General features: G+C 46.2%; 1 protein-coding gene across 7 annotated transcripts in view; it reads right to left on the minus strand.

Moving 5' to 3' along the window:
* Positions 1 to 25,516, minus strand: part of ST3GAL1 (ST3 beta-galactoside alpha-2,3-sialyltransferase 1) — a 93,548-nt gene that overhangs the window by 6,028 nt on the left and 62,004 nt on the right. For all 7 annotated transcript variants that reach the window (XM_035126174.3, XM_060277603.2, XM_060277601.2 and 4 more), the window contains 3 exons: positions 10,693 to 11,610; positions 7,929 to 8,125; positions 4,621 to 4,800 (listed from right to left, as the gene is read on the minus strand). In XM_035126174.3, coding sequence (XP_034982065.3) covers positions 4,621 to 4,800; positions 7,929 to 8,125; positions 10,693 to 11,007 — 692 coding nt within the window. In that variant the 5' untranslated portion in view covers positions 11,008 to 11,610. The remainder of the gene's footprint in view (positions 1 to 4,620; positions 4,801 to 7,928; positions 8,126 to 10,692; positions 11,611 to 25,516) is intronic.

Genomic DNA, 25,516 nt, shown 5'->3' on the forward strand with positions numbered 1-25,516 from the left:
TACATTTATCCCTGTCCCTATTCCCTTTTACTCTCCTTATTAATTCCTAAGGTCAGAGATTTCTATGTTGTTGATTGCCGGTATTTATACAAGACTTGTCAGTGTTTTCAAATCTTTACAATGCTTTTTTAAACATTCAATAAATTTACTCCAATCCACCCAAAACCTTTGATCTTTTTGATCTCTTATCCTTGCGGTCAATTTTGCTAATTCCATGTATTCTATTAATTTCGTTCTCCATTCATCGATTGTTGGAACTTCTATTGACTTCCATTTCTGCGCTAACATCATTCTAGCTGCTGTGGTAGCATATAGAAATAGTCTTTGATCCTTTTTGTTTATCTCTTTTCCAACCATACCCAGGAAGAATGCTTCCGGCCTTTTGGGAAACGTATACAACTGTTTTATTTCCATCCAGCCCACGGTCAATTTGCCAAAAGTTAAACACAGAAAGGGCATTAAACCTTAGGCGAGCAAAGACAGGCAGCTACATGTCTCTCCGCAAGCCCCGTTTCATGAATGGCTAAGCTACTGTGATGTCATGGAACGTTCCCTCCCTCCCTCCACTCCTTGAAGGACCGCCTCACAGCTGTCCGTCAACAGAAAGCCCTCCCTTTCCCCAACCAACTATTCTGTCTGTCCTGCCTCCACGGCAGAACACTCAGGTTTGCCGTGGATCAAGGAAAAAGCTCTTTCATCCTCAGAAAAAGTCAATAGCTGCTGTGAAACCCACTTTTTTCCTTTTAAAAGACACATATATCTTTCTTTTTTTTAACAGAAAAGAATTCCCTGCCATATATGTGGCATTCTGGTTTGGATGAAGCCGTTGCTAAAATCCATTTCTTTTCCAAAGGGAGACTAATCCATTCCCTTAAACTCTATTGGAGAGGCTAATAAGAACCGAGGGTTTTGTCAATTCCTAAATAAAACCCTGGAACGTGAAACCTTTGAGGAATGCTTCGGTTTGTGTTTATCCTGTCCAGGAAGTTTGCTTTGATTCTGTTGCACTGTAAGCCGCCTAAATTTCTTTAGCCTTTGCTCCATCACATTACATGCAGACATTCACGTGGCCTTGCTTCCCGCTGCTTGCTTTTCACGGAGAGCGAGATCAAAGGAAGGGACCCCAACCCCTTCTCCTCCACCCCAAAAGACAACAAATAAGGCACAATAGAGAGGGGGGAAATTAGAGGAAGTGCCACACAGCACATTGTATCTCAGCATGCAAAACCACAACTTTGCACATCCGTTTCCATTTAACGATTTTCTTCTCTCATTTCCTAGCTCTGTTTAGCAAAAAGAGGCACCGTTTTTCTGATGAAATCTGCGTGCATCGAGAGAGAACATCAGCAGGTGAAACTCGGAAAATTAGAATATAGTCGAAAAGTGCATTTATTTCAGTAATGCAACTTAAAAGGTGAAACCAATATATGAGATAGATGCATGACATGCAAAGCAAGATATGTCAAGCCTTTATTTGTAATTGTAATTATTTGTCATTAGGCGGGTCAATTATAAAAGGAATGTAATTAATGAAATGTAGTAGCAATGTTTATTTTTGAATTATTGGAACTATTTGTTTTATTACCGTGGAATTTCCAAAAGAAAGCATTTGTAAAAAAAAGAAAAGAAAAAAGAAGTTGCATTACTGAAATAAATGCACTGTTCGACGATTTTCTGAGTTTCACCTGTATATTGCAAGGGGGATCCGGTGCGTTATTCTTATCCTGGCTAGTAGGCTATGGATGGCTTACTAATGGTACATGTGAATGGGATCTAGGAGTCTTGATGGACCACATGTTTAACATGAGTCAACAGTGTGACGCAGCAGCAAAAAAAGTGAATGCTATTCTAGGCCGTATCAACATAAGTCTAGCATTCAGATCAAGGGAAAGAACAGTCCCACTCTATTCTTCCTTGGTCACACCACACCTGCAGTACTGTGCCCAGTTCTGGGCGCCACAATTTAAGAAGGGTGTTGACAAGCTGGAAGGTGTGCAGAGGAGGGCGACCAAGATGATCAAGGGTCTGGAAACCAAGCCTGATGAGGAACGGTTGAAGGAGCTGGGTATGTTCAGCCTGGAAAAGAGGAGACTGAGAGGAGATAGGATGGCCATCTTCAAATATTTCAAGGGCTGTCACGTGGAAGAGGGAACGTGCTTGTTTTCTCCTGCTCTGGAGGGTAGGACGTGAATCAATGGCTTCCATTGACAAGAAAGGAGATTCCAACTAAACACACAGAAAAGCTTTCTGACAGTTAAGGGCAGTTTGACAGTGGAACAGTCTCCCTTGGGAGGTGGTGGACTCTCCTTCCTTGGAGGTTTTTAAGCAGAGGTTGGGTGGCCATCTGTCATGGATGTTTTAGCTGAGATTCCAGAAGAGCATTTGCCTTTTTTTGCTGCAGCATTTCTAGGCCTGCTTGCTGGTTTTCCACAGGCTGGCCACTTTGAGAGCAGGATACTGGACCAGATGGGCCATTGGCCTGGTCCAGCAGGCTCTCCTTATGTTCAGTGGGACAGGTCTCAAATCCCCACTCAGGCATGACGCCCCGTGGGTGACCTTGGGCCAGTCACTGCCTCAAAGGGTTGTGGTGGGGATTAAATGAGGAAGGGGAGGATCACATAGTATGCCAACGCTGAGCTCTTTGGAGAAAAGGTGAGATATAAGTGCAATAGTTAAGCCATTGATTCACAACCTTGATGGCAGAAAGTGAGGAGGAATTAAAGAACCTTTTAATGAGGGTGAAAGAGGAGAGCGCAAAATATGGTCTGAAGCTCAACATCAAAAAAACCAAGATCATGGCCACTGGTCCCATCACCTCCTGGCAAATAGAAGGGGAAGAAATGGAGGCAGTGAGAGATTTTACTTTCCTGGGCTCCTTGATCACTGCAGATGGTGACAGCAGTCACGAAATTAAAAGACGCCTGCTTCTTGGGAGAAAAGCAATGACAAACCTAGACAGCATCTTAAAAAGCAGAGACATCACCTTGCCAACAAAGGTCCGTATAATTAAAGCTATGGTTTTCCCAGTTGTGATGTATGGAAGTGAGAGCTGGACCATAAAGAAGGCTGATCGCCGAAGAATTGATGCTTTTGAATTATGGTGCTGGAGGAGACTCTTGAGAGTCCCATGGACTGCAAGAAGATCAAACCTATCCATTCTGAAGGAAATCAGCCCTGAGTGCTCACTGGAAGGACGGATCCTGAAGCTGAGGCTCCAATACTTTGGCCACCTCATGAGAAGAGAAGACTCCCTGGAGAAGACCCTGATGTTGGGAAAGATGGAGGGCACTAGGAGAAGGGGACGACAGAGGACGAGATGGTTGGACAGTGTTCTCGAAGCTACTAACATGAGTCTGACCAAACTGCGGGAGGCAGTGGAAGACAGGAGTGCCTGGCGTGCTCTGGTCCATGGGGTCACGAAGAGTCGGACACGACTAAACAACAACAACAACAAGTGCAATAAAAATAAATAAATGTTCTTACTGCCAACAACAATGGTTGGATGAGGCCAAAGGCCTGTCTGATTCTGCATTCATTCTGTTCTCCCAGCAGCCAGCCATGTCCCTATGGGGTCGTGACTGCTTGCTTCCCCCATATAGTCGGTCTCAGCTGAGGCTCAAAATTGAGCTGTGCCTGCTTTGGCTCTCTATGGCCCATTGCAGGGGAAAAGTGCTCTCACTTCATAAAAAAACAGTCCCTGTCCATTTATCACGAGCCCATCTTCTTCCTGCTTGCCAGAGGCCTGCTCTCTACATTGTGTGCTCTTTGTGTTTTTAATTTCCTGGCTGGAACTTGGTGGGCTGCCGTGGCTTATAATAATAACAACCATCAGCAAGACACTAACTTCAGGAACCTGCCTGATCTCATCGGCGGCAACTTCCAGAGGCAATAAACGGAACAGGAAGGAGCCACGTAAGAATAAATATCAGATGGGTGTTGGAGGACGAGACTGAACAGCTTCTAATAGCCTGCACCAGCCAGGTATAGAATCATAGAATTGTAGAGTTGGGAAGGAACCCCAGAGGGTCATTTAGCCCAACCTGCTGCAATGCAGGAATTGCAACGGAAGAATCTCTGACCACAAGCTTTACATAAGTCAACGTTGTGATGCAGCAGCAAAAACAGCTAATGCCACTTTAGGCTGGATCAACAGAAGTCTAGTGTTCAGATCAAGGGAAGTAATAGTCCCACTCCTATTCTGCCTTGGTCAGACCACCCCTGGAGTCCTGTGTCCAGTTCTCAGCACCACAATTTAGGGAGGATGTTGGCAAGCTGGAACATGTGCAGAGGAGGGCAACCATGAGGATCAAGGGTCTGGAAACCAAGCCTTATGAGGAACGGTTGAAGGAGCTGGGTATGTTCAGTCTGGAAAAGAGGAGACTGAGAGGCGATACAATCTTCAAATATCTCAAGGGCTGTCGCATGGGGGATGAAGCAAGCTCATTTTCTTCCCTTGATCTAGATCCTACACTTCTGCTGGTGCAGCCTAGAACAGCATCATACTGCTGCATCATACTGTTGACCCAACATACGTGGTCCACAAAAACTCCTAGATCTCGTCCAACAGAACTCGCCCAACTTCTCATGGCCTCCTAGAACAGAGCAGACACGGCCACTTACTGGTTGATGGTCCCTGTGGTGAGAGCGCTGACAACCCAGCGAAGGTCCAGGGTCTTGAACGGGATGACTATCATGCTGACGTTCTCGCTCAGCTCCTTGTAGCTCTCGGGGTAGACAAAGTGGTGGGTCGTCTTGCTGCCGACGTCAGACTCGTAGCCAGCTGTGGGGGCTTTGTTCATTCTGTGTGGTCCAAGAGAAGAGGGGTGAGGGAAAAAGCAGGCGACGGCAGGAGAAGGTACATGGGGCAAGTAGGAATTGGCATCATCTTGCCACAGGTGGCAACGGCCGCTATGGATGGGCGCATTTGCAGGCTGGAGAAACTCTCCCCTTCCCACCTTTGTAAGTCTCACAGCCAGCCCCTGCACCCCGAATGGACTTCAGAAAAGTCTTGTTGGCTAAGGAAGGGTTTCTCTCAAGCGCAGAAGTGCAATTGGTTTGACAGCTGCAATGATTCCTGGCCTGGGAAAGACTGACCATGGTAGTTCATGCATTGGCTAGATTACTGCAATGGGCCCTTTGTGGGGCTTCCCTTGTGCTTGATCAGGAAGCTGAGGTTAGTGCAAAATGCTGGAGCACGGTTACTGACAGGCGCGAGACCTTGTCAGTATAGAACACTTGCCCACAGATCTGTGCTGGTTCCTGATCTGCTGCCAGGTCAAGTTCAAGGTGTTACTGTTAGTATATAAAGCCATTAACAACCTGGGACCAGTTTACCTGTAAGATGTTGTGAATTGCCCTGAGACTTGTATACAGTATACAAAAATAACAGTATACAGGGCAGTATACAAAATTAATTAATTAATAATCCCACCCCACTCGACTGCTTCAATCTGCGGAACTGGGACTGTTATAGACTCCATATAACACCTGTTCTATATTTACAAGAAATCGATCTTACAGTGTGGCAGAACCAACACTTTGGAACTCCCTGCCTATTGACACCAGGCAAAGACACCTTTGCTGTACTCTATTTTGGCACCCGCTAAAAACATTTTTCCTTTAGTCAAGCCTAATCAGACCTGGAGAAGGTTGAAGTTCAGTCATACCTCGGTTAAAGTACGCCTTGGTTTGAGTATTTTCAGTTTAAGTACTCCGCAGACCCGTCTGGAACAGATTAATCCACTTTCCATTACTTTCAATGGGAAAGTTTGCTTCAGGTTAAGTATGAACTTCCAGAACCAATTACACTCATACTTCGGGTTAAGTACGCTTCAGGTTGAGTACTCCGCAGACCCGCCTGGAACAGATTAATCCACTTTCCATTACAGTACTTTCAATGGGAAAGTTCGCTTCAGGTTAAGTACGCTTCAGGTTAAGTACTCCACGGACCATCTGGAATGGATTAATCCACTTTCCATTACTTTCAGTAGGAAAGTTTGCTTGAGGTTAAGTACGCTTCAGGTTAAGTACAGACTTCTGGAAACAATTGTGTTTGCAAACCGAGGTACCACTGTATGCTTTAATCTGTTTTTAGTTTGTTGCCAATTTTATTTTTTTGAACGTTTTAAAGAGCTGTTGTTTTTTTTTAAAAAACCTGACATTATTAGCTTGGTCAACCCCCCCTGCCCTTTGAGGTGCTTTTTTTGGGGGGGGGGTCTTTTTACAGTTAAGCAGCATTTAAATTGTATGAAACAACCAGTCAACTAAATTCAGCAGGGGGAGGAGAGGGGCCTCGTGGGTACCAGAAAAACCCTTGCAGCTACACCAACAGGCACAATTTGGTAATCCACAGTACACATAAACAATCTTGTACGCTAAGCAGAAAGGCCATAGAAGTAGAGCCCCCACTTTCTTTTGGAAAGCAGAGGGTCCCAGGTTCAATCTCTGCCATCTCCAAGTACAGCTGGAAAGGACTGTGGTGTGAAATTCTGGACAGCTGCTGCCAGCCAGTGCTGTCAATACTGGGTTGGGTGGCCCAGCGGCCTGACTCCATGTAAGGCAGCTTCCCCTGGTCCTGAGCCTGATATGGGTGTCTGTGCATTAAAGGTAAAGGTAAAGGGACCCCTGACTGTTAGGTCCAGTCATGGAAGACTCTGGGGTTGCAGCGCTCATCTCGCGTTATTGGCCGAGGGAGCCGGCGTATAGCTTCCAGGTCATGTGGCCAGCATGACAAAGCCGCTTCTGGCGAACCAGAGCAGCACACGGAAACACCGTTTACCTTCCCACCAGAGCGGTACCTATTTATCTACTTGCACTTTAGACACACTTTCGAACTGCTAGGTTGGCAGGAGCTGGGACCGAGCAACGGGAGCTCACCCCGTTGCGGGGTTTCGAATCGCCAACCTTCTGATCTGCAAGCCCTAGGCTCTGTGGTTTAACCCACAGCGCCACCTAAATAACACACTGGTAAGAAAGCCATGATGCCCACGAGTAGCTGGACCATGTTTGTGGTTAACATCCTCTATAAAAGATTTGCCAGCTTTTGTGGCTAGGGTGTGTGTGTGTATTTAACTAAACAGTTCCCTGGATCATGTGGAACTCTGCCATAGAGTTCACTCAAGGTTGCTTGAATTTGTGTAAAGGCTATGGCACCCTGAGGCCTCTGAACATGAGCAGAGCTGTTAGAAGAAGGCGCTCCCCACGGGCGAACAGGCAGACGGGCAGCAACACAATGAAAAACCTCCCAATACGATCTGCCTGTTTGCTTTGACGTAAACCGCCCTGGGATTTATTTTATTTGTTTGTTTAAAGGTCAGCATATTGAAAGCATATATATGGGGAGGGGGGCACAGGGGCGGTTGCCCTGGTGCTGCCTCAATACAGCTTCCGTCGCTGGGCTCTGTTGGAAACGGCTTCTCCATGCGAACCAGGAAGCGGCCTCTCCAGACAATGGAATGACTTCTGTTTTCTTATCTCGGTGGCTGCAATCTCCTGGGCGGTGTGGATGCCATGAGGCAGTTGAAGGAGCACACGTATTTTGTCCGTTTCCAATGTTCCTCCCTCCACGTGGCCCTGGCAACCCATGCTACACCACCACTGCTCCCAGCCTTACGTGGAGATGCTAGGGACTGAAGTTACGGCATTCTGCACAAAAGCTAGGTGTTCTACTGCTGAGCTGCAGCCTTTTCCCTATGGAGTCAGCCCCCCCCAATTTGGTTGCAAATATCGAACTATCAGGTATGGGGAAGGTGTATGTGAATTACGAGTCTGCAGCAGCAACGGGCTGAAAATTGGTAAATGGGATCTGTGGTTAGGCTCAGCTGCAGGCGTCACCATGAAGACAATGGCTTCTTTCTTTTCTTTTCCTTTCCTTTCAGCGGCAGAGAGTGGTCAGGTTAAGACCACTGAGCCTTGCAATAGGGACTCACCTGAATACAAAGTCATGGTTGTCGATCTCCTGGCCGTACTGCGACTGCTTGAGGTTACCTGAGTTCCCCACCACGGCGCACCGCCTGCAACGCGAACCGCTTCTCTCCAAGAGCTGGTCCGCGTCTCCAGGGATGAGCTCAAACAGCTCCTGGATGGTCTCGTTTAAACCCTTGGGGTTCTTTTCCCCTTGCAGCTTCTGTAAAGAAAAACAGGGGACTCACTGCGCGGCATTCGGAGGGGTTGTGGATAAAGGATTCCAAGCACAATTCAAAGTGTTGGTGTTGACCTTTAAACCCCTAAACGGCCTCGGTCCAGTAGACCTGAAGGAGCATCTCCAGCCCCACTGTTGAGCCCGGTCACTGAGGTCCAGCGCCGAGGGCCTTCTGGCGGTTCCCTCACTGTGAGAAGTGAGGTTGCAGGGAACAGGCAGAGGGCCTTCTCGGTAGTGGCGCCCACCCTGTGGAACGCCCTCCCATGAGATGTCAAGGAAATAAACAACTATCTGATTTTTAGAAGACATCTGAAGGCAACCCTGTTTAGGGAAGTTTTTTATGTTGATGTTTTATCGTGTTTTTAATATTTTGTTGGGAGCTGCCCAGAGTGGCTGGGGAGGCCAGGCCAGATGGGCAGGGTATAAGTAATAAATTGTTGTTGTTGTTGTTGTTGTTGTTGTTGTTGTTGCAGAAGTGCCCTAGCTTGGGAATCAATAGCCTGGAGCAGGTTAGGTGACTCAAGAGGCATTCAGACATGGTAGATATCACATTCGTTTCCTTGATTAAAGCTCTTGGAGAAACCTCCTTCTTGAGCGTCGGACGCACTATTGGTCTCATCTGCTCAATCTGCTGAGCCTGTCTTCACATGCAGGGGAAATCCCTAACTCACTGAGGATTTGAGACCCATCGGCTACCCTCAAGCGGTTTAGCCAGTCAGCCGAAGCCATTCCCAGGGTGTGGCCGCTGTTGCATGCTATTTCTAGGAGCCACAGGTGAGAGCTGAGTGCTGGCTGGGGACCAAAGGTGAACAAACAACCCCAGAAGGAGCGTGGGGCATAAGATCCCTGCATTCGTATGCACCCTATTTTATCCTCATAACAACCCTGTGAGGTAGGCTAGGCTGAGAGGCCCAAGGTCAGCCGGTGAGATTCATGGCAGAATGGGGATTCAAATCCTGGTCTCCCAGGCCTTAGTCCGACACTCTAACCACTACACCACATTGGTATCTTTCCCTAGACTCGCAATTTCCATAATATGGTGCTTTTATTCCCTTACGAGCAAATGTCAAGATCTATTCCACAGCTGTTTCCTACCCCCCGCCCAAGCCCAATTATAATGTGAAATAAGAAATGAGCCAGCTGGTGAGACCAGAGGCAACAGAAATCCGGTCATTGCCTCTAATGATATTGATTTTGGGGAGGATTGGCAGGTTCCCGCCCCCCCTTTGCTGTCAGCACAGATTTAACGGGCCTCTCAGATATCGGGAAAGCCACCCACGACAGAATCTTCTGAAGGACAGCTTGCCACAGAAACCAGATACCAAGCGGAACAAACTGTTTTTTCTCAGATTGGTCACTAAGGCTGACTCCAGGCTGTCAGTAATTTGCTGGAGGGATCCAAGAGCATACCGGAAATTTAGGTTTGTGCAACTGCAGAGTTCTTACAAAAGGCAACTCTTTGCAGATTTGTTGAGAGCCAGAGGTGGTTTAGTGGTTAGTGTTGGACTAGGACCTGGGAGAGATCAGGGTCCGAATCCCCCACTCGAGCCAAGAAGCTCGCTCTCAAGACTACCTCGCAGGGTTGCTCTGAGGATAATACGGGGGAAAAGGAGAGTCATGCAAGTCACCTTGAGCTCTTTGGAGAAACAGGTGGGATCTAAATGTAACAAACAAACAAAATGATAGTTATGAAAATGGCTGGGAAACACACTGAAAATTCAGGGGGATGAATGAATAACACAAAGGTTCAATGCCTATTGTTGCCCACATCTGTGGCCCTCCAGATGTTTGCAAGGATCTATCGGGCCCTGCCCTGATGGCCAATGCTCAGGGATGATGTGAGCCACATCTGGAGGGCCACAAATTTCTCCTCTCTTGTTAGGGACTGGCTGGATGCAGCCGGAGAACCCCCTAGAGAAGCCTCACCAGAGGAAGATTCGGACTAAATATCAGGGAAAACTTTCTGGCAGTAAAAGCTGTTTGACAGTGGAACGGTGGTGGTGGACTCTCCTTCCTTGGAGGTTTTTAAGCAGAGGTTTGTTTGGCTATGTGTCAGGGATGCTTTAGCTGAGATTCCCTGCATTGAAGAGTTGGACTAGATGTAGCTCTATGATCCTATGATTCCATTTGCCAATAAGCTGGGAATTTTGAATGAAACTCTTTCTACGATTTTACGATCCTTCCAAATCTGCACTCTTCCAAATTTAGCCACGCAATGCCAAATTCCAACCAACCAATGTGCACAACAATGCACGTACGAGGGTAAAGGAAAATGCACGACATTCGTGAAAACAACACCAAAAGGTTTACATTGCATTAGGGGGAAATGGATTGCAAAGGTGTTTCATCTTGGTCAAAAGTGCATACAGAAATGTGCCTGTTGGTGGAGAATCCTGCACTAAAATGCTGGTGGTTCACACATACACACCAATTAAAAATGGCTAGGGAAATGTGGATGACTGAACTGAAGGCTGGAAGAAAAAAACAACCCACAAGAAAGCGGGGAGACCCCGAGACGAACAGGTCTCTCTCCTCCACAGCTAGCTACTCACCAGCCACCACCTGTAGCTGTCTTCGGGCATGAAGGCATTCTGTGTGGTCAGGAAGGGTTGCATAGTTTGGTTGAACCTGTCGTCGAACCAGAGCGAGACCCCCTCTTCAGAAATGCACGTGTGGCAGCTGCAAGGCCTCCGGGAATATTTCATCAGTCTCCGAAACTGCTCCGAAAACTGGTAGACGAGCTGTTTGGGGTCCCAGGCGACCATGACCGTGTTGTGGCTATAGTTCAGCAAGAACGACGTGATGGTAATGACAAACAATAAGGCAAGAGTAAACATCTTGAAGCCCCGCTTCCTGATGGCCAGCATCTTGACCAGCTGCGGCCGCCGCCTCTTCCTTAGCCCGGATGCTTGAGCGAAATGCCAGCGGCTGAGGCAAGCAGAGGTTTACTTCCAGGGCTCTGTTTAGGCTGCAAACAGTAGCTTTATTGCCTTTATTGTCCAAAAGGAACAGCCCACATTACTGTGTCCTGGGTTGACTGAAACCCTGATCATCTCTTATCTCCTTTTACTAGAAAAATAAAAGGCTCCATCTACCTTCACATCTCTCTCTCTCTCTTTTTTTGTTGCTTCAGCTCTCCTCCAGCAGCTGCTAACTCCTCCAAAGCTTTATTCAAAGCAAACAACTGCAATTTTCTTTTTCTTTTTTTGCCACCCCGGCAATTTGAGGGAGAAAATTATTAACAATGTCAAGGAACACTCCCCCCCCCTCCACCTCTTTGCTGTGTGGGAAGAGAGACCTTAAATGAAAAAAAAAGGCTTTAAGTAAGGGCGGGGGGGGGAAAAAATCACTTTTCCTCTGGAAATTATTTCATTAGGGCCGCTGATTGGTTCATTCAAAGGTTGTCGTTCCAGGCAGCTGGCAGTCAAAAGCCTCGTCCACGTTACAATGCTTAAACTTTTTTTTTCCACCTGCAAAACACAAGAGAGAAGGAGAAACACCGACAGTGAGTTTCAGGGATCTTTCCATTGAATGGGAGGACGCGGGTTTCATTCCCACCCCCCCCCAGCTTCAAATAAATGAAAATTAAACGTTTCTGCTGCTCCCAACATGGGGTTCATGTGTCGAGAAGTTTCCAAAGAGGCCTTTTCAACATAATAAAGCCTATGCTCTCTTGCAGGCTGAGTCACTGGTCGGCTGGGTGTTCTGCAACATATCCAGGACATAAGCTGTGTTTTTGAAATTATAGTTTGCCAGCATTTCATGAAATCTACCCATGACATTAAGGCACAATTGGTAGCACTTCACCAACACAAGAGTATTCATAACAAGCAGAAGTGGAACTCTGGAATAAATGGAGGGGAGCAGCCGCAGCAAGGCTGCCGCACGAAAACAGATGGACATACGAGGCTGCAGTTTGTTCATCTAGCTCAGGCTGTGCCGTCTACTGGGATAGCTCAGTAGGTAGAGCGTGATCATGTCAGGGTTGTGGGTTTGAGCCCCACATTCGGCAAAAGATTCCTGCACCGCCGGGCGTTGAATTATGTGGCCGAAGCCTCATTGGATGCTTTGCAATTTGCAGCAAGGGCCATGGCAGCGGATGTAGGCAGCTCTGGCTTAAACAGTGGCAGGCGGAAGCCAAAGCCAAGACCAGCATGGCCAGTGACCCCTTCAAGGGGGGGGGAGGGCAAGCTGCTTAGGGAGGGCCTGGAAGATGCACTGGTAGAGACCATGGACAAAAAGAAGGCACTGCCTCTTAAGAGAAAGAGGCAAAAGGAAAACTCTTCTTTCTTTTGTCCCTACAGGGGCTCATCCAATGCTAGAGACCCCAAGGAACGCCTCCTGATGCTTCAAGCCATCCAGCATCTGCTGGAGGTCAGAGCAATAAAGCCTGTGCCACAACCACAGCAAGGCTTGGGCTGCTACTCTATTCTCTCCCAAAGAAATCAGGGAAATGGAGGGCCATTCTGGATCTCAAAAGGGTCAACTGATCTGAGTCACATCAAGGATCCCAATTCTCTCAACAGAGAAGTCACTTGACACGGTAAGAACCAACATTCACTCGCCGTACCTGGTATGAGAGATGGACGCAGCAGCAGCAGCTGCCATCAACAACAACAGGCAAGGTGGGGGAAGTCAAAACTTTGCCCACAGTTCCCCTGTTCCTGCAACACGTACAGGACTTGGATATTGCCCAGCGGCCCTCTGCCCTCTCTCAAACTGGATGCAGGTAGGTAGCCATGTTGGTCTGCCATAGTCGAAATAAAATAAAATAAAATAAAATCCTTCTAGTAGCACCTTAGAGACCAACCAAGTTTGTCATTGGTATGAGCTTTTGTGTGCTTCTTCAGGTATCTGAAGAAGTGTGCATGCACACAAAAGCTCATACCAATGACAAACTTGGTTGGTCTCTAAGGTGCTACTGGAAGGAATTTTTTTATTATGTTCAAACTGGATGAACAGGGCTATGTCGATTCCACTCACAACTTTGGATGAAAGTGTGGGGCGCAGCAAGTCCAATCCTGCTTCTCCCCCAATTCACAACTTCACTCATATTCTATGACCAAGGCTGGTGCCTAAAGCTATTCCCAGGCAGAACTGTTGAAAACCATGCAACTTTCCATTTCTCCCATTTCCTTAGCAACTCGCAGACACGCTAGAAAGAGCTTGATTTAATCCAGGTGCGCAAAGAGCTCCCCCCCCCCGATTCCTTTTTAAATGGCCCTCGCAAAACAAATTAAATGGCCCTCACAAGACTGGGCTTGAGCCTAAGCTTGAAAAATGTGGCTGCGAAAGGAATTTCACCAGGCCGAGTCAAATGACATTTGGAAGATGTGGGAGAGCCACTCCTCTGATTCTGTGCGTCACTGTGTTTCATGAGAGGGGACCAGAGGTTGCCATGGTCCATAAATCCCAGGTGCACATCCTGTTCCACCTGCCCAACCCCAACCCCCACCCCGTCCTTCGCATACCCAGCCAAGGAATGCAAACAGCAGACAGTTAATTCTTTATTGACCAAAACACACTTAATAGCAGCTCCTAAGGTACACCAGATGCACACACACAGAATCACATGATTGTAGACAGAGTTGGAAGGGACCGCGAGGCTCATCTAGTCCAACCTCCTGAAAGGCAAGCATCTTTTGCCCAAAGTGGGGCTTTAACCCAAGACTCTCATGCTCTAACAACTGAGCTATCCAGATTTTCTGGCATCTACATGGCTGCTTTCCAGTTTCATGCCCAGCACAGCTGTCAAGAAATCAGTGGGACCACACATTCCTAGGCTCATGTACACTCATCTGATGGTGTATGGTTATACCGCCTGAGACTTCTCCTGCACAGAAGTTGCCCCTCCTTGTTCTTGGAAACAGTGGGGTTGGGGATGCCGGGGGTTTGACTGGCCTGCCCCTTGCCTCCCCAGCCTCTTCCTCTGCTTCTGACCCTTTCTGTGTCCTCATGTCCATCTCTGACTGCTCAGAGTCTTCCCTTGGCTTCTGATTTGTGTGGGGCGCAAAACCCCATACATCGCTGTCCCCCCCTCTCCTCTGTCACACACTCGCCAGAGAGCCCTGCCAGTCTTTCTCTCCCTCCCCACACTTTTCTTGTTATTCCACACAGAGCTGAAACCTGCACAATTGGGTTTGGCTCAGAATTCCCCCAAATTCATTCACCTGGGTAAAGAAAGGGCTTCTAAATCAAGTATGTCAGCCCTTGACATTTGCTCAGGTGAAACACAGACGCGGAAAAAGGAGGGAGACAGCTGCCTGCAGGGTTTCTTCCTGGGAAAGCTCAAAGAAATTGCAAGTTTGACTGTCGTAAGCAAACATTCTGTTACACTCGAGTGTGACCAAGAAACAAAACTCGAGGGCAGGGCTATGCAGGTTAAAACTGGTAGAACTGTGCAGGGTGGTTGATTCTCAATAGCTGTGATAACTGAGGACCACCAGGGGGGAAGCAGCAATTTGAAACCCCTCTCCAATGGCGTTCCTGATGGCATCTTCTTTGTTTAACTTTCTCCCACAGAAGTGAATAAGGCCGTATCTCAAGTAACCTGCTCCTGAGCTGCGGAAGGCCTTATGTATTAGTACCGTAACCTTGAACTTGGCCAAGTCGCAGAGTGGCTGCCGGCGCAAATCCCACTAACAAGGTGTTGCATGCCGGCGGTATTTTCCGCCCAGAAGCAGCCTAAAAGATTACGTATCATGAGACCTGTCTAAACTTAACTTCCCTACATGAAGACTATTGTTGCATGTATTGTGACTTGGTGAGTCACGAGCATGTGCTTTCACCTCAAGAGAGTATTTTAAAACAGGCAAATTAATTGCTCTTGCCTTTAAGATGCATTCTCTGCTATGTTCCTTTCTTCACCTCCAAAGACACTGGCAAACAGGCTTTTTTTTTTTTTTGCGGGGTGCGGAGGGTTTCCTTTCGAATTTATCATTTCGGTCACAGACCGGTTCCAGCTCACATACATTATCAAGGAAGTCATAAAACATGCTAGAGATACATTTGAATTTGCAATGAGGTGTAACGGGGACAATACGTACAGATATAGCAACAGTTAAAAATATATATGAATTAAAACTTAGTCACTAAAATATAACCTAAAATTATCATTTAAGGCCTTGATCATTATGATAGCACAGCTTGTTCCCTAAGTTTTAATCGTACAGAATTTGGCTACCCTTAACGTGATCTCAGGATCCTTGTCCTCTACGGTACCAGAGATTTTAGACATTGAGGTTCGGATTCATTTGGAACTGAACTGTTCGGAACTGAGAGAGAGGTGGCCAGCCAACCCCTGCTTAGAAACCTCCAATGGAGTCCACCGCCTTCCAAGGGAAACCGTCCCGCTGTCCATTGGCTCTTAATACATCAGCTGCACTTGTGGGATTTCTACGCATCACAGGCTTTGCTTGCTTATCTGGGATGAAAGCCCCTCACTGCCTGAATGCCTTGTCCCTTGAATCAAACTTTGCACACACACACACACACACACACACACACACACACACACACACACCTTCCTTGCATCCTTATCCCCAAAGTTTCGTGTAACATTCTGATATCAGGTGAGGCCAGCACTGAGGAAACAGCAAAACAAGGAAAAGAAGCAGCTTCCTCCCTCCCCTGCCTAAATTCCACATGGAATGCTCTCAGCTGCTGCACTGGTTGGATGGACATCTGTCAGATGCTTTAGCTGAGATTCCTGAATTGCAGGGGGTTGGACTAGATGATCCTCAGGGGTCCCTTTCAACTCTATAATTCTAAGATGCATTCTAAGGAATATGAGCATTCCCTAACCTGGCACATTGCAGGTGTTTGGGACTCTATAACTCCCATTAACTCTAGGCAACATAGCCATGCATTTAGAGGGCATTGGCTTGGCCTAGGTTGGCATGTTGGCATCTGTGCCAAATTTGCCATGTCCTATGATTGGCACTGGGAGATCGGTCCGGTGCAAGACAAAAGGTCAGCTCCAACTGACCCACAACTAGCACGCTCACACCTCTGTGTGCTGCAGGTGTACAGGGTGTACATATTATGGGATGCAACATGCCCAAACCCTGGTCTCTTAGGCATGTTCTAACGCTGCCCTGCGCCTGCCCAGCATTTGAGTAAGAACCAGCCCACGGCATAAAGCGGGGCAATGAAACATTATTAATAGCTAAAGCAGGCATGTTGTGGGCAAATGTAACAGGGCAGTGTTGCCAACAAGCTTGGCTGTGAGCTGTCTCTCCAAAGACTGAGAAAATAAAAATAAATACAGGGCATCTGATACCCCTGCTAATACTGAATGGCAGTCCTTCAGCAATATCAGATGTGATATCCTGCAATTCTTTGGGTTGTGTTTTAGACAGGCTTTGGGATTTGACCAGGAGGCTCCATTGACTGAAGATCAGGACAACATTTCTTAAGAATGTATTAATGCTGGTGCCCTTGTCTGGACCAGTTGTGCAAAAGCTTCTTGCGTAAAGGTCCCTGCCCCCTCCAGCCAATTAAAAACATCTCACCCATCAATTCATTCTTAAGACAGCTAAAGACACCTGGCTTGAGAGCACTACATGTGAAAAGGATCTAGGAGTCTTGGTAGGCCACAAACTTGACATGAGTCAACAGTGTGATGCAGCAGCTAAAAAAGCCAATGCAATTCTGGGCTGCATCAATAGGAGTATAGCATCTAGATCAAGGGAAGTAATAGTACTACTGTATTCTGCTCTGGTCAGACCTCACCTGGAGTACTGTGTCCAGTTCTGGGCACCACAGTTCAAGAAGGATACTGACAAGCTGGAACGTGTCCAGAAGAGGGCAACCAAAATAGTCAAAGGCCTGGAAACAATGCCTTATGAGGAACGGCTTAGGGAGCTGGGTATGTTTAGCCTGGAGAAGAGAAGGTTAAGGGGTGATATGATAGCCATGTTCAAATATATAAAAGGATGTCATATAGAGGAGGGAGAAAGGTTGTTTTCTGCTGCTCCAGAGAAGCGGACACGGTGCAATAGATTCAAACTACAAGAAAGAAGATTCCACCTAAACATTAGGAAGAACTTCCTGACAGTAAGAGCTGTTCAACAGTGGAATTTGCGGCCAAGGAGTGTGGTGGAGTCTCCTTCTTTGGAGGTCTTTAAGCAGAGGCTTGACAGGCATATGTCAAGAATGCTTTGATGGTGTTTCCTGCTTGGCAGGGGGTTGGACTGGATGGCCCTTGTGGTCTCTTCCAACTCTATGATTCTAAATTCAAATTTGCATACTACAAAAATGTTATTAGAGGCATCTAATAACCTTCCAATGAACTGGAAGGTTTGAAGCAGTTTTAGAACCTCAGATATATAAGCTAGGCACCAAATAGCTCCTTAAAGCAAGGTTACAGTTGACAAAACAAGAACACCTAGTTGCCATTTTGGGGCTAGACAGCTCTAAATTCTTGTGTTTTTTTTTTCAGCTGACAAACTGACTATGATTGATCCTCAGTTAAACAGCTTGCTAATTCAGATGACAACCTTGAGTTCAGTTAAGAACTTTGAGAACTTAAAGAAGAAAAATCACTTGATCCAGGGACAGTCCACATACAGGTGAAACTCAGAAAATTAGAATATCGTCGAAAAGTGCATTTATGTCAGTAATGCAACTTAAAAGGTGAAACCAATATATGAGATAGATGCATGACATGCAAAGCAAGATATGTAAAGCCTTTATTTGTTGTAATTGTAATCATTTGTCATTAGGCAGGTCAATTATAAATGGAATGTAATTAATGAAATGTAGTAGCGATGTTTATTTTTGTGTTATTGTAACTATTTGTTTCATTACCACTGAGCCTAGGGCTTGCTGATCAGAAGGTCGGCGGTTCGAATCCCTGTGACGGGGTGAGCTCCCGTTGCTTGGTCCCAGCTCCTGCCAACCTAGCAGTTCGAAAGCATGTCAAAATGCAAGTAGATAAATAGGAACCGCTACAGCGGGAAGGTAAACGGCGTTTCCGTGCGCTGCTCTGGTTTGCCAGAAGCGGCTTTGTCATGCTGGCCACATGACCCGGAAGCTGTACGCCGGCTCCCTCGGCCAATAATGCGAGATGAGCGCGCAACCCCAGAGTCGGTCACGACTGGACCTAATGGTCAGGGGTCCCTTTACCTTTACCTTTTTAACTATTTGTTTCATTACTGTGGAATTTCCAAAAGAAAGCAAATAAAAATAAAAATAAAAAATAATAAGTTGCAGTACTGAAATAAATGCATTTTTCGACGATATTCTAATTTTCCGAGTTTCACCTGTATATAATGGCCTATTCTGACCTCGTTTTCTTAATGGTGACACATAACGTAGGGATAATCCTCTCACAACTGTGAGCAGGGCAGGCGGGTGGGGTAAGTGAAGACAAGCGACAACAATTAACTAGAAGGTTATTCACTGCTCCTGTTCAGGCTGCACAGAAATAGCACTTTGGTTCCTGAAATTCATTCCGATTGTGTGGATAAAATGAAATGGATAGAATTCTACATCATGGGGTATAAGCATGCAAAAGCAGTCAAGATGTAATGATCCCCATCTTGGCACCCAGGCATCTTCACTTGGTCGCAAGCAGCCAATAGCCAGGTGCAAACGGTGTTTGGCGCCTGGCTAATTTCGAACACAGTTTTGAAGGTTCAAGACAGACAAAATAAAATACTTAGTCACACATTGCCATAGTTAAACGATGGAATTTGCTCCCACAAGAGGTTCTATTTGTCACCTACATGAAAGGCTTTGAAAGAGGGTTAAACAGATTCATGGATGATAAATCTCTCAATGGCTACCAGGCCTATGTTGGAGGCAATATGCCTCTGAATATCAGTTTCTGGAATTGCAAGCATGGAGAGTGCTGCAGAAGCACTCGGGTCCTGTTTTTTTCAGGCTTCCCATAGGAATCTCATGGAAACATGGAGTTGGAAGGGACCCTGAGGATCATCTAGTCCAACCCCCTGCAATGCAGCAATATGCAGCTGTCCCTTATCAGGATCGAACCTGCAACCTTGGCATTATGAGCACCACAGTATAACCAGCTGAGCTATCTGAGCTGGTCTGGCAGCTGTGGGAACAGGATCGTGGACTTGATGAGACTCTGGCCTGCTAGAGCAAGGGTCTTAAGGTTGTGGGTTTTTCATTTCTAAGATATATTTGCAAAAAGAAAATCTAAAATTTTAACAGAAACTTTGGCACCTGAGATTAACAATAAAAACATTTCATTCATCTTGAGGCCCTGCTTAAAAGATTTCCTAGATAGTAACAAAAAGTCGCATGCAGGTTACGAAACTTCGTGTCTTCCTCAAAGGGTTGTCAGTATACAGCCTTAACGGTATGCCTGCAGTTCATTTTCTGTGCCTCTGCATCAACGGAAGACAATGGCCACCATGTTGCTTGGTAACGCAGTTATTTTCAAGTTGACAGCTTAATTAAAACCAATGAAGAATTGTGTTTGCAACAGCTGAGTTCCTTGGCCCCTCCCGGATACTCTGCTTCCTCCCGTGTCTTTCCTTTGACAGAAGACAAGAGCCAGACCTGCCCCCTACGCATACAAACAGCCATCGCCCCCAGTCACACAGCTGCAAATGTGTGGTCCAGGCTTTGTTTTCTCCCTGCAGAAAAGGCGCTTGGAGTAAGCCTGCTTCCTCTCCTATCTCTTCCATTCTCCCATTTGTCATGCATGGTCCAGATCATCTTCCAGAGGTCTAACCTGTTACTTTTTAAAAGTCCCATCGTAATTTTGCCAGATTTGGTTTGGTGCCGGGGCACTTTACCTAAGTGTCGTAAGATGCGGAGGGGACTTCCGTTGACATGAAAGGAGCCACAAACAATACTCCCAAATACATATCATGGCATGAATCCTGTTCCGTAAGTTCATTCATATTAAAACAAAATCCGACAGGACGCTTTTGTCCTTTGCTCCAGCAGCTCCTTCCTTTAATTAAGCCAGTGGTTGCAGTAAGAGACTAGGGAATCACTAGCTTCTACGGCCCCAGATTATGCTCTGAAGAGACATGTGGCCAACCCCCCCCCCAATGTGGCTTAGCACATCTTGGCCTGGTCAAAGCCTGGATGCATGAGCACTTGGGAATTACATGTACCCTGCCCTGGGTTCCATGTCGGAAGAAAGCTGGGCTATAAAGGGCAGGAAATGATTTTTAAAATCAAGGACACCCCACAGTACCTCAAGGATCATCATCTGAGGTCCTTCTTCATGTGCCTTCTCTACGAGAGGTCCAGAGGCTGAGAACACAAGAACGGGCCTCCCCGTTTGTGCGATGCTCTCCCCAGAGAAAACTCTCTGGCACCTTCATTACCTATCTTTATGCGCCGGGGGTGGGGGGGAATTCCTCTTCTCCCAAGCCTTTGGCTGTTTAAACAATCCAAGGCCCTTTAAACTGTGCGCAGGATGGATAAGCTATTGTTTTGTTTGCTATTATGTTATGTATTTTTATACTGTAAATTGCCCTAAAATGAAGGGCGGTATAATAACAATAACAAATCCAAATATTTTTACAGGTGTATCTAACTGATTTATCACTTATATGTTTGCTGCCTGACAGATGGAGGGAACCCCCACCCCCCAAAAAAATGTCTCCTGGTAAACGACGTGAAAAACAGCCATGCTAAGCGGTACCTCGGAGCCAACTCCGTTTTGCTTCTCCTGCTCCAGAATAAAAATAAATTCCCTGGCAAGCCTTTTCCGTTGTTGGTTTTGACCTGGAACAACGTATCGGGGCCAGGAACTGGCAGAGCCTCATTCATCACAATGAAGAGGATTGAAAGGCTTTTAGAATTATGCGCCGAGCATCCGAGATGTTAACCGTTTGAGTAAATCAATGGTTATCGCATCTTATCAGTGTACAGGCTCCCCCGTAACAGGCTTAGACCAGCTGGCTGGATAAAAGGCTCTTTTCCCGCCGGTAATTTAAGCCGAACACGGGAGGGTTGGCATGCCCTTATCCTTCATGAGCTCAGCGGGTCTGTTGCTGTCAGAGGAAATAAATGGCCACCCTCTCTTCCCTTTAATGCTCCGAGAAGGATTCTGGAGAAATTTAAATGGAAAGCAGGCATTCTGTGCCCTCGAGACAAAGCAACAAAACCGCCCCCTTGTCTTTCGCAGTTTCATCTGTAAATGAAACCAGTTTGCAGCAGGGAATCGAGGCTTGGGCCCCCCTATATGTACAGTACAGCAAGATCTGCCACTCTGCATGAGCCAGTTCAGCCTGTCTATCTTCTGGGTTGCCAATCAGGGCATCTAAGCCAGTGTTTCCCAACCTTGTGCCTCCAGCTGTTCTTGGACTACAACTCCCATCATCCCTAGCTAGCAAGACCAGTGGTCAGGAATGATGGGAATTGTAGTCACAAAACATCTGGAGGCACAAGGTTGGGAAACACTGATCTAAGCAATACTAGGTGAAATGGACCAGTTGTCCGACTCTATCTCAAGCAGCTTCACATACCTATGGAATTCACTTTCCTCAGGAAGTAGTGGTGGCTGCCAAATCAGGATGGCTTTAGATGGGAATTAAGACACATTATTGGATGATAAGGAGACCAATGGTTTAACTTCCACTCTGCTAGGAATTGCAGGCGGGGGCAAGGCTCGTTTTGTGCTCAGGTTCTGCTTGTGAGCTTCCTAGGAGCATCTGGTCAGGATCCTAGAATAGATGGGCCTTTGGCCTGATCCAGAAGAATATTCCTTATCTTCTTACATTAACTGCAAGGAAAGGGATTGACATATCCCTCCTCAACAGGCCCATTTCAATGTTTGGGGCTACAGTCAAGTGTTATAAACTTAAGATACATAAGCTGGGCACTGAATGGCTCCTTAAACCAAGGTTACAGTTGGCAAAACAGAATGCCTAGTTGCCATTTGGGGCAAGACAGCTCTAAATTCTTATTTTTCAAATGATGGACTCACAGTGATTGATCCTCGGTTAAACTTCTGGCTAGTTCAGAGGACAGCCTTGAGCTAGGTGAAGAGCTTTGAAAACTTAAAGAAGAAACATCACTTGATCCAGGGTGTGCCCACCTATATTTTGGCCTATATTCCGACCTCTTTTGCTTAATGGTGACACGGGTCATTCATAACTTCGGAATATTCTTCACAACTGTGAGCAGGGCAGCTGGGTAGGGTAATTGAAGACAAGCTAAATCAATTAACTACAGTGGTACCTTGGGTTACAAACACTTCAGGTTACAGAAATAGTAACCCAGAAATAGTACCTCAGGTTAAGAACTTTGCTTCAGGATAAGAACAGAAATTGTGCTCCAGTGGTGCAGCGGCAGGAGCCCCCATTAGCTAAAGTGGTGTCTCAGGTTAAGAACAGTTTCAGGTTAAGAACGGGCCTCCAGAACGAATCAAGTTCTTAACCAGAGGTACCACTGTATAATGTTGTTCACTACTCCTGCTCAAGAAATAGCATTTTGGTTCCTGAAATTCATTCTGATTGTGCAGATAAAATGTAACGGATAGAATTCTACAGGATATGGTACCAGTGAAAATAATCAAGATCATGGGTAGGCAAACTAAGGCCCGGGGGCCGGATCCGACCCAATCGCCTTCTAAATCTGGCCTGCGGACGGTCCAGGAATCAGTGTATTTTTATATGAGTAGAATGTGTGCTTTTATTAAAAATGCATCTCTGGGTTAATTTATTTTCAAAATATAGTCCAGCCCCCCACAAGGTCTGAGAGACAGTGGACCGGCCCCCTGCTGAAAAAGTTTGCTGACCCCTAGTCAAAATCCAGTGATCCCCAGGCATGCACCTCCAGATGGTGGCGATGTCAGGCGCCATCCTGGCACCCGGGCATCTTCACTTGGTCGCGATTGGCCAACAGCCAGGTGCAAAATGCGCCTGGCGCCTGGCTAATTTCGAACACTGCTACAGTCACTTGATGGAGATGGCTGGAGGTTATGACTTCCCAGAGACAGAATCACATGTGGCATTTAACACAGGGGAAATGGCACCATGACAGTGAATACGTTAGACCTCAGTGTTGGGAGTCGCAACTGGAGGGATGGTTTTTGCTCTGTTTTTTTGTCTATGGGCTTCCCAAAGGCATCCGGCTGGCCACTGTGAGACCAGGCTCCCAGACCAGATGGGCCTTTGGCCTGATCCTGGTTCTTGTATCTAAATGATGCCTCTTTTCGCCAGTCCCACAGCTTCAAGCTTCTTTCACAAGAACGCGTCTCCTTCCTAACACACAATGGTTGGGAATCTCGTTGCAAGCAGCCCTCGGGAAACCAGCCCATTATGTTGAGAGGGTGAAAAAGCCACGCAGAAGCGACTTTGGCGTCTGTTTAGTCCATGAACTGGGCGACACCCACCCTGACTCCCTTTATCCTTTCCAGCTATTCGCTTAATTTTCACGCAGTGCCAGCCTGGGTTGGCACGAAAGAAAACCCGCTAACACCTGGCAATTAGCCAAAGACCTCCAGAGCAAACCTCGCCAGCTGAGTCTTTGCTCAGATTTGAGGCATGTTAATGTTGGTTTTTTAAACACCACTTTCCTGCAGGGCGTGTTGGCCCAACTTTGACGGAAGGCCATCTGCGTGCCAGGCTGCCGGTATCTACTAAGCCAGCCCGAATGCTGCGTGTCATCTGTTCCTCGGTCTCCCTTGCACCCATGAGATAAAAGGACAAAGCCAACGCATTAGCACGAGCCCCTGGGAGAAGCATCTCATTTGGCAGCCTGCTGCGTACACCCATTTGGCGGGCACGGTGCCTTGGCCGCAACAGAACTTTGGATGTTCTCACATTCAGAACAGCAGGGGGGAAAGAGACTAATCTGGTTCAGTGTGTGCCACATACACCCTACTAAGCTGGCCTGCTTAGGCCTGGCAGCAGGAATGGTTTGGGAGGTCAAACATAGGATCACAGGAAACTGCCTTATATAACCAGACCACTTGCTCATTGAGCTCAGTGCTGTCTACACTGACTGGCAGAAGCTCTCCAGGGTTTCTTGCAGAGAGTCTCTCCCATTCCCACCTGGAGATGCTGGGAATTAAACTCAATAGCTTCGGCTTTCAAGGCAGAGATGCTCTACCACTGAGCTACTGTCCTTCCCAAAGGTCCGGGGAAGAGACCTTTCCTTGCTACTTGAAAGCTCAGCTGTCTGACTGATGAAAAGTTAAAAGGTCGGGCTTGGGAGGGAAATTTGAGGAAAGTTACATCCTGCAGAGGGCCAGAAACTACTCTGGAGTGCGTTAAACATTTTGAATAACTGTTATTACAGGTTCCTTCAGAAATGAAAGGACACATGAAAGGACACATGAAAGCTCATACCAAAATAAAAACTTAGTTGGTCTTTAAGATGCTACTGAAGGAATTTTTTAATTTTGTTATTACAGGTAACTTTTAGCTGTTTTTCTATCCTTTTATATTACAGTGGTAGCTTGGTTCTCAAACCCCTTGGTACTCAAACAACTTGGAACACAAACACTGCAAATCCAGAAGTGTTCCGGTTTGCGAACTTTTTTCGGAAGCTGAATGTGCTCCGTTTTGAGTGTTATGCTTCCGTTTTGAGTGCCACACTTCCGTTTTGAGTGTTACGCTGAGGTCTGTCTGTTTTTCCTATTTATTTTGCGTTTTCGTGGCTCTTTTTTTGTGACTATGTAGAACCCAGTTCAGCTACTGATTGACTGTGTGACTGCAATACATTGTTAATTGCTTTCATTTTATGGATCAATGGTCTTGTTAGACAGTAAAAGTCATGTTAAATTGCTGTTTTAGGGGTTGTTTTTAAAAGTCTGGAACGGATTAATCCATTTTGGATTACTTTCTATGGGAAAGCGTGCCTTGGTTTTGGAACGCTTTGGTTTTGGAACGGACTTCCGGAACGGATTAAGTTTGAGAACCAAGGTACTACTCCATGTGATGAAAATGAGATAAAGGATTTCTTTTTTTAGTTATTTCTTTTCTGTACTTTTTCTTTATATATATATATAATTGTGTTATGCAGTATTCTATTTTATATTTTCTTTTCCTTTATTATTATTATTATAATTATAATTATTATTATTATTCTTTTATGATATATTGCTTTTTATAAACGTGTTTGGTTTTTAGGACTTAATATGTTAAAAACCTTCAATAAAATTGTTTTTTAATAATAATAATAATAATAATAATAATAATAATAATAATAATAATACAGACCTGGGAAAGTTGTGCATGAAAACCAGGCACTTCCCCCTATCCTCCTTCGTAAACAGTCCCATGTACCACCGCAGTGTAGAAGATGTCACAATCCGAACCCACATCTCCAGCCCGCCCTTTTCAGATACGCTGTGCTTAATCCCCCGAGCCGTACTTCTGCAGGCCAAATCTAGGGGCACACATGCTACTTCCAAGCGAGCTTGTTATTAACTTC

This window comes from Zootoca vivipara, chromosome 8 (genome assembly GCF_965207765.1).
Source record: "Zootoca vivipara chromosome 8, rZooViv2.hap1.1, whole genome shotgun sequence".
NCBI lineage: Eukaryota > Metazoa > Chordata > Lepidosauria > Squamata > Lacertidae > Zootoca > Zootoca vivipara.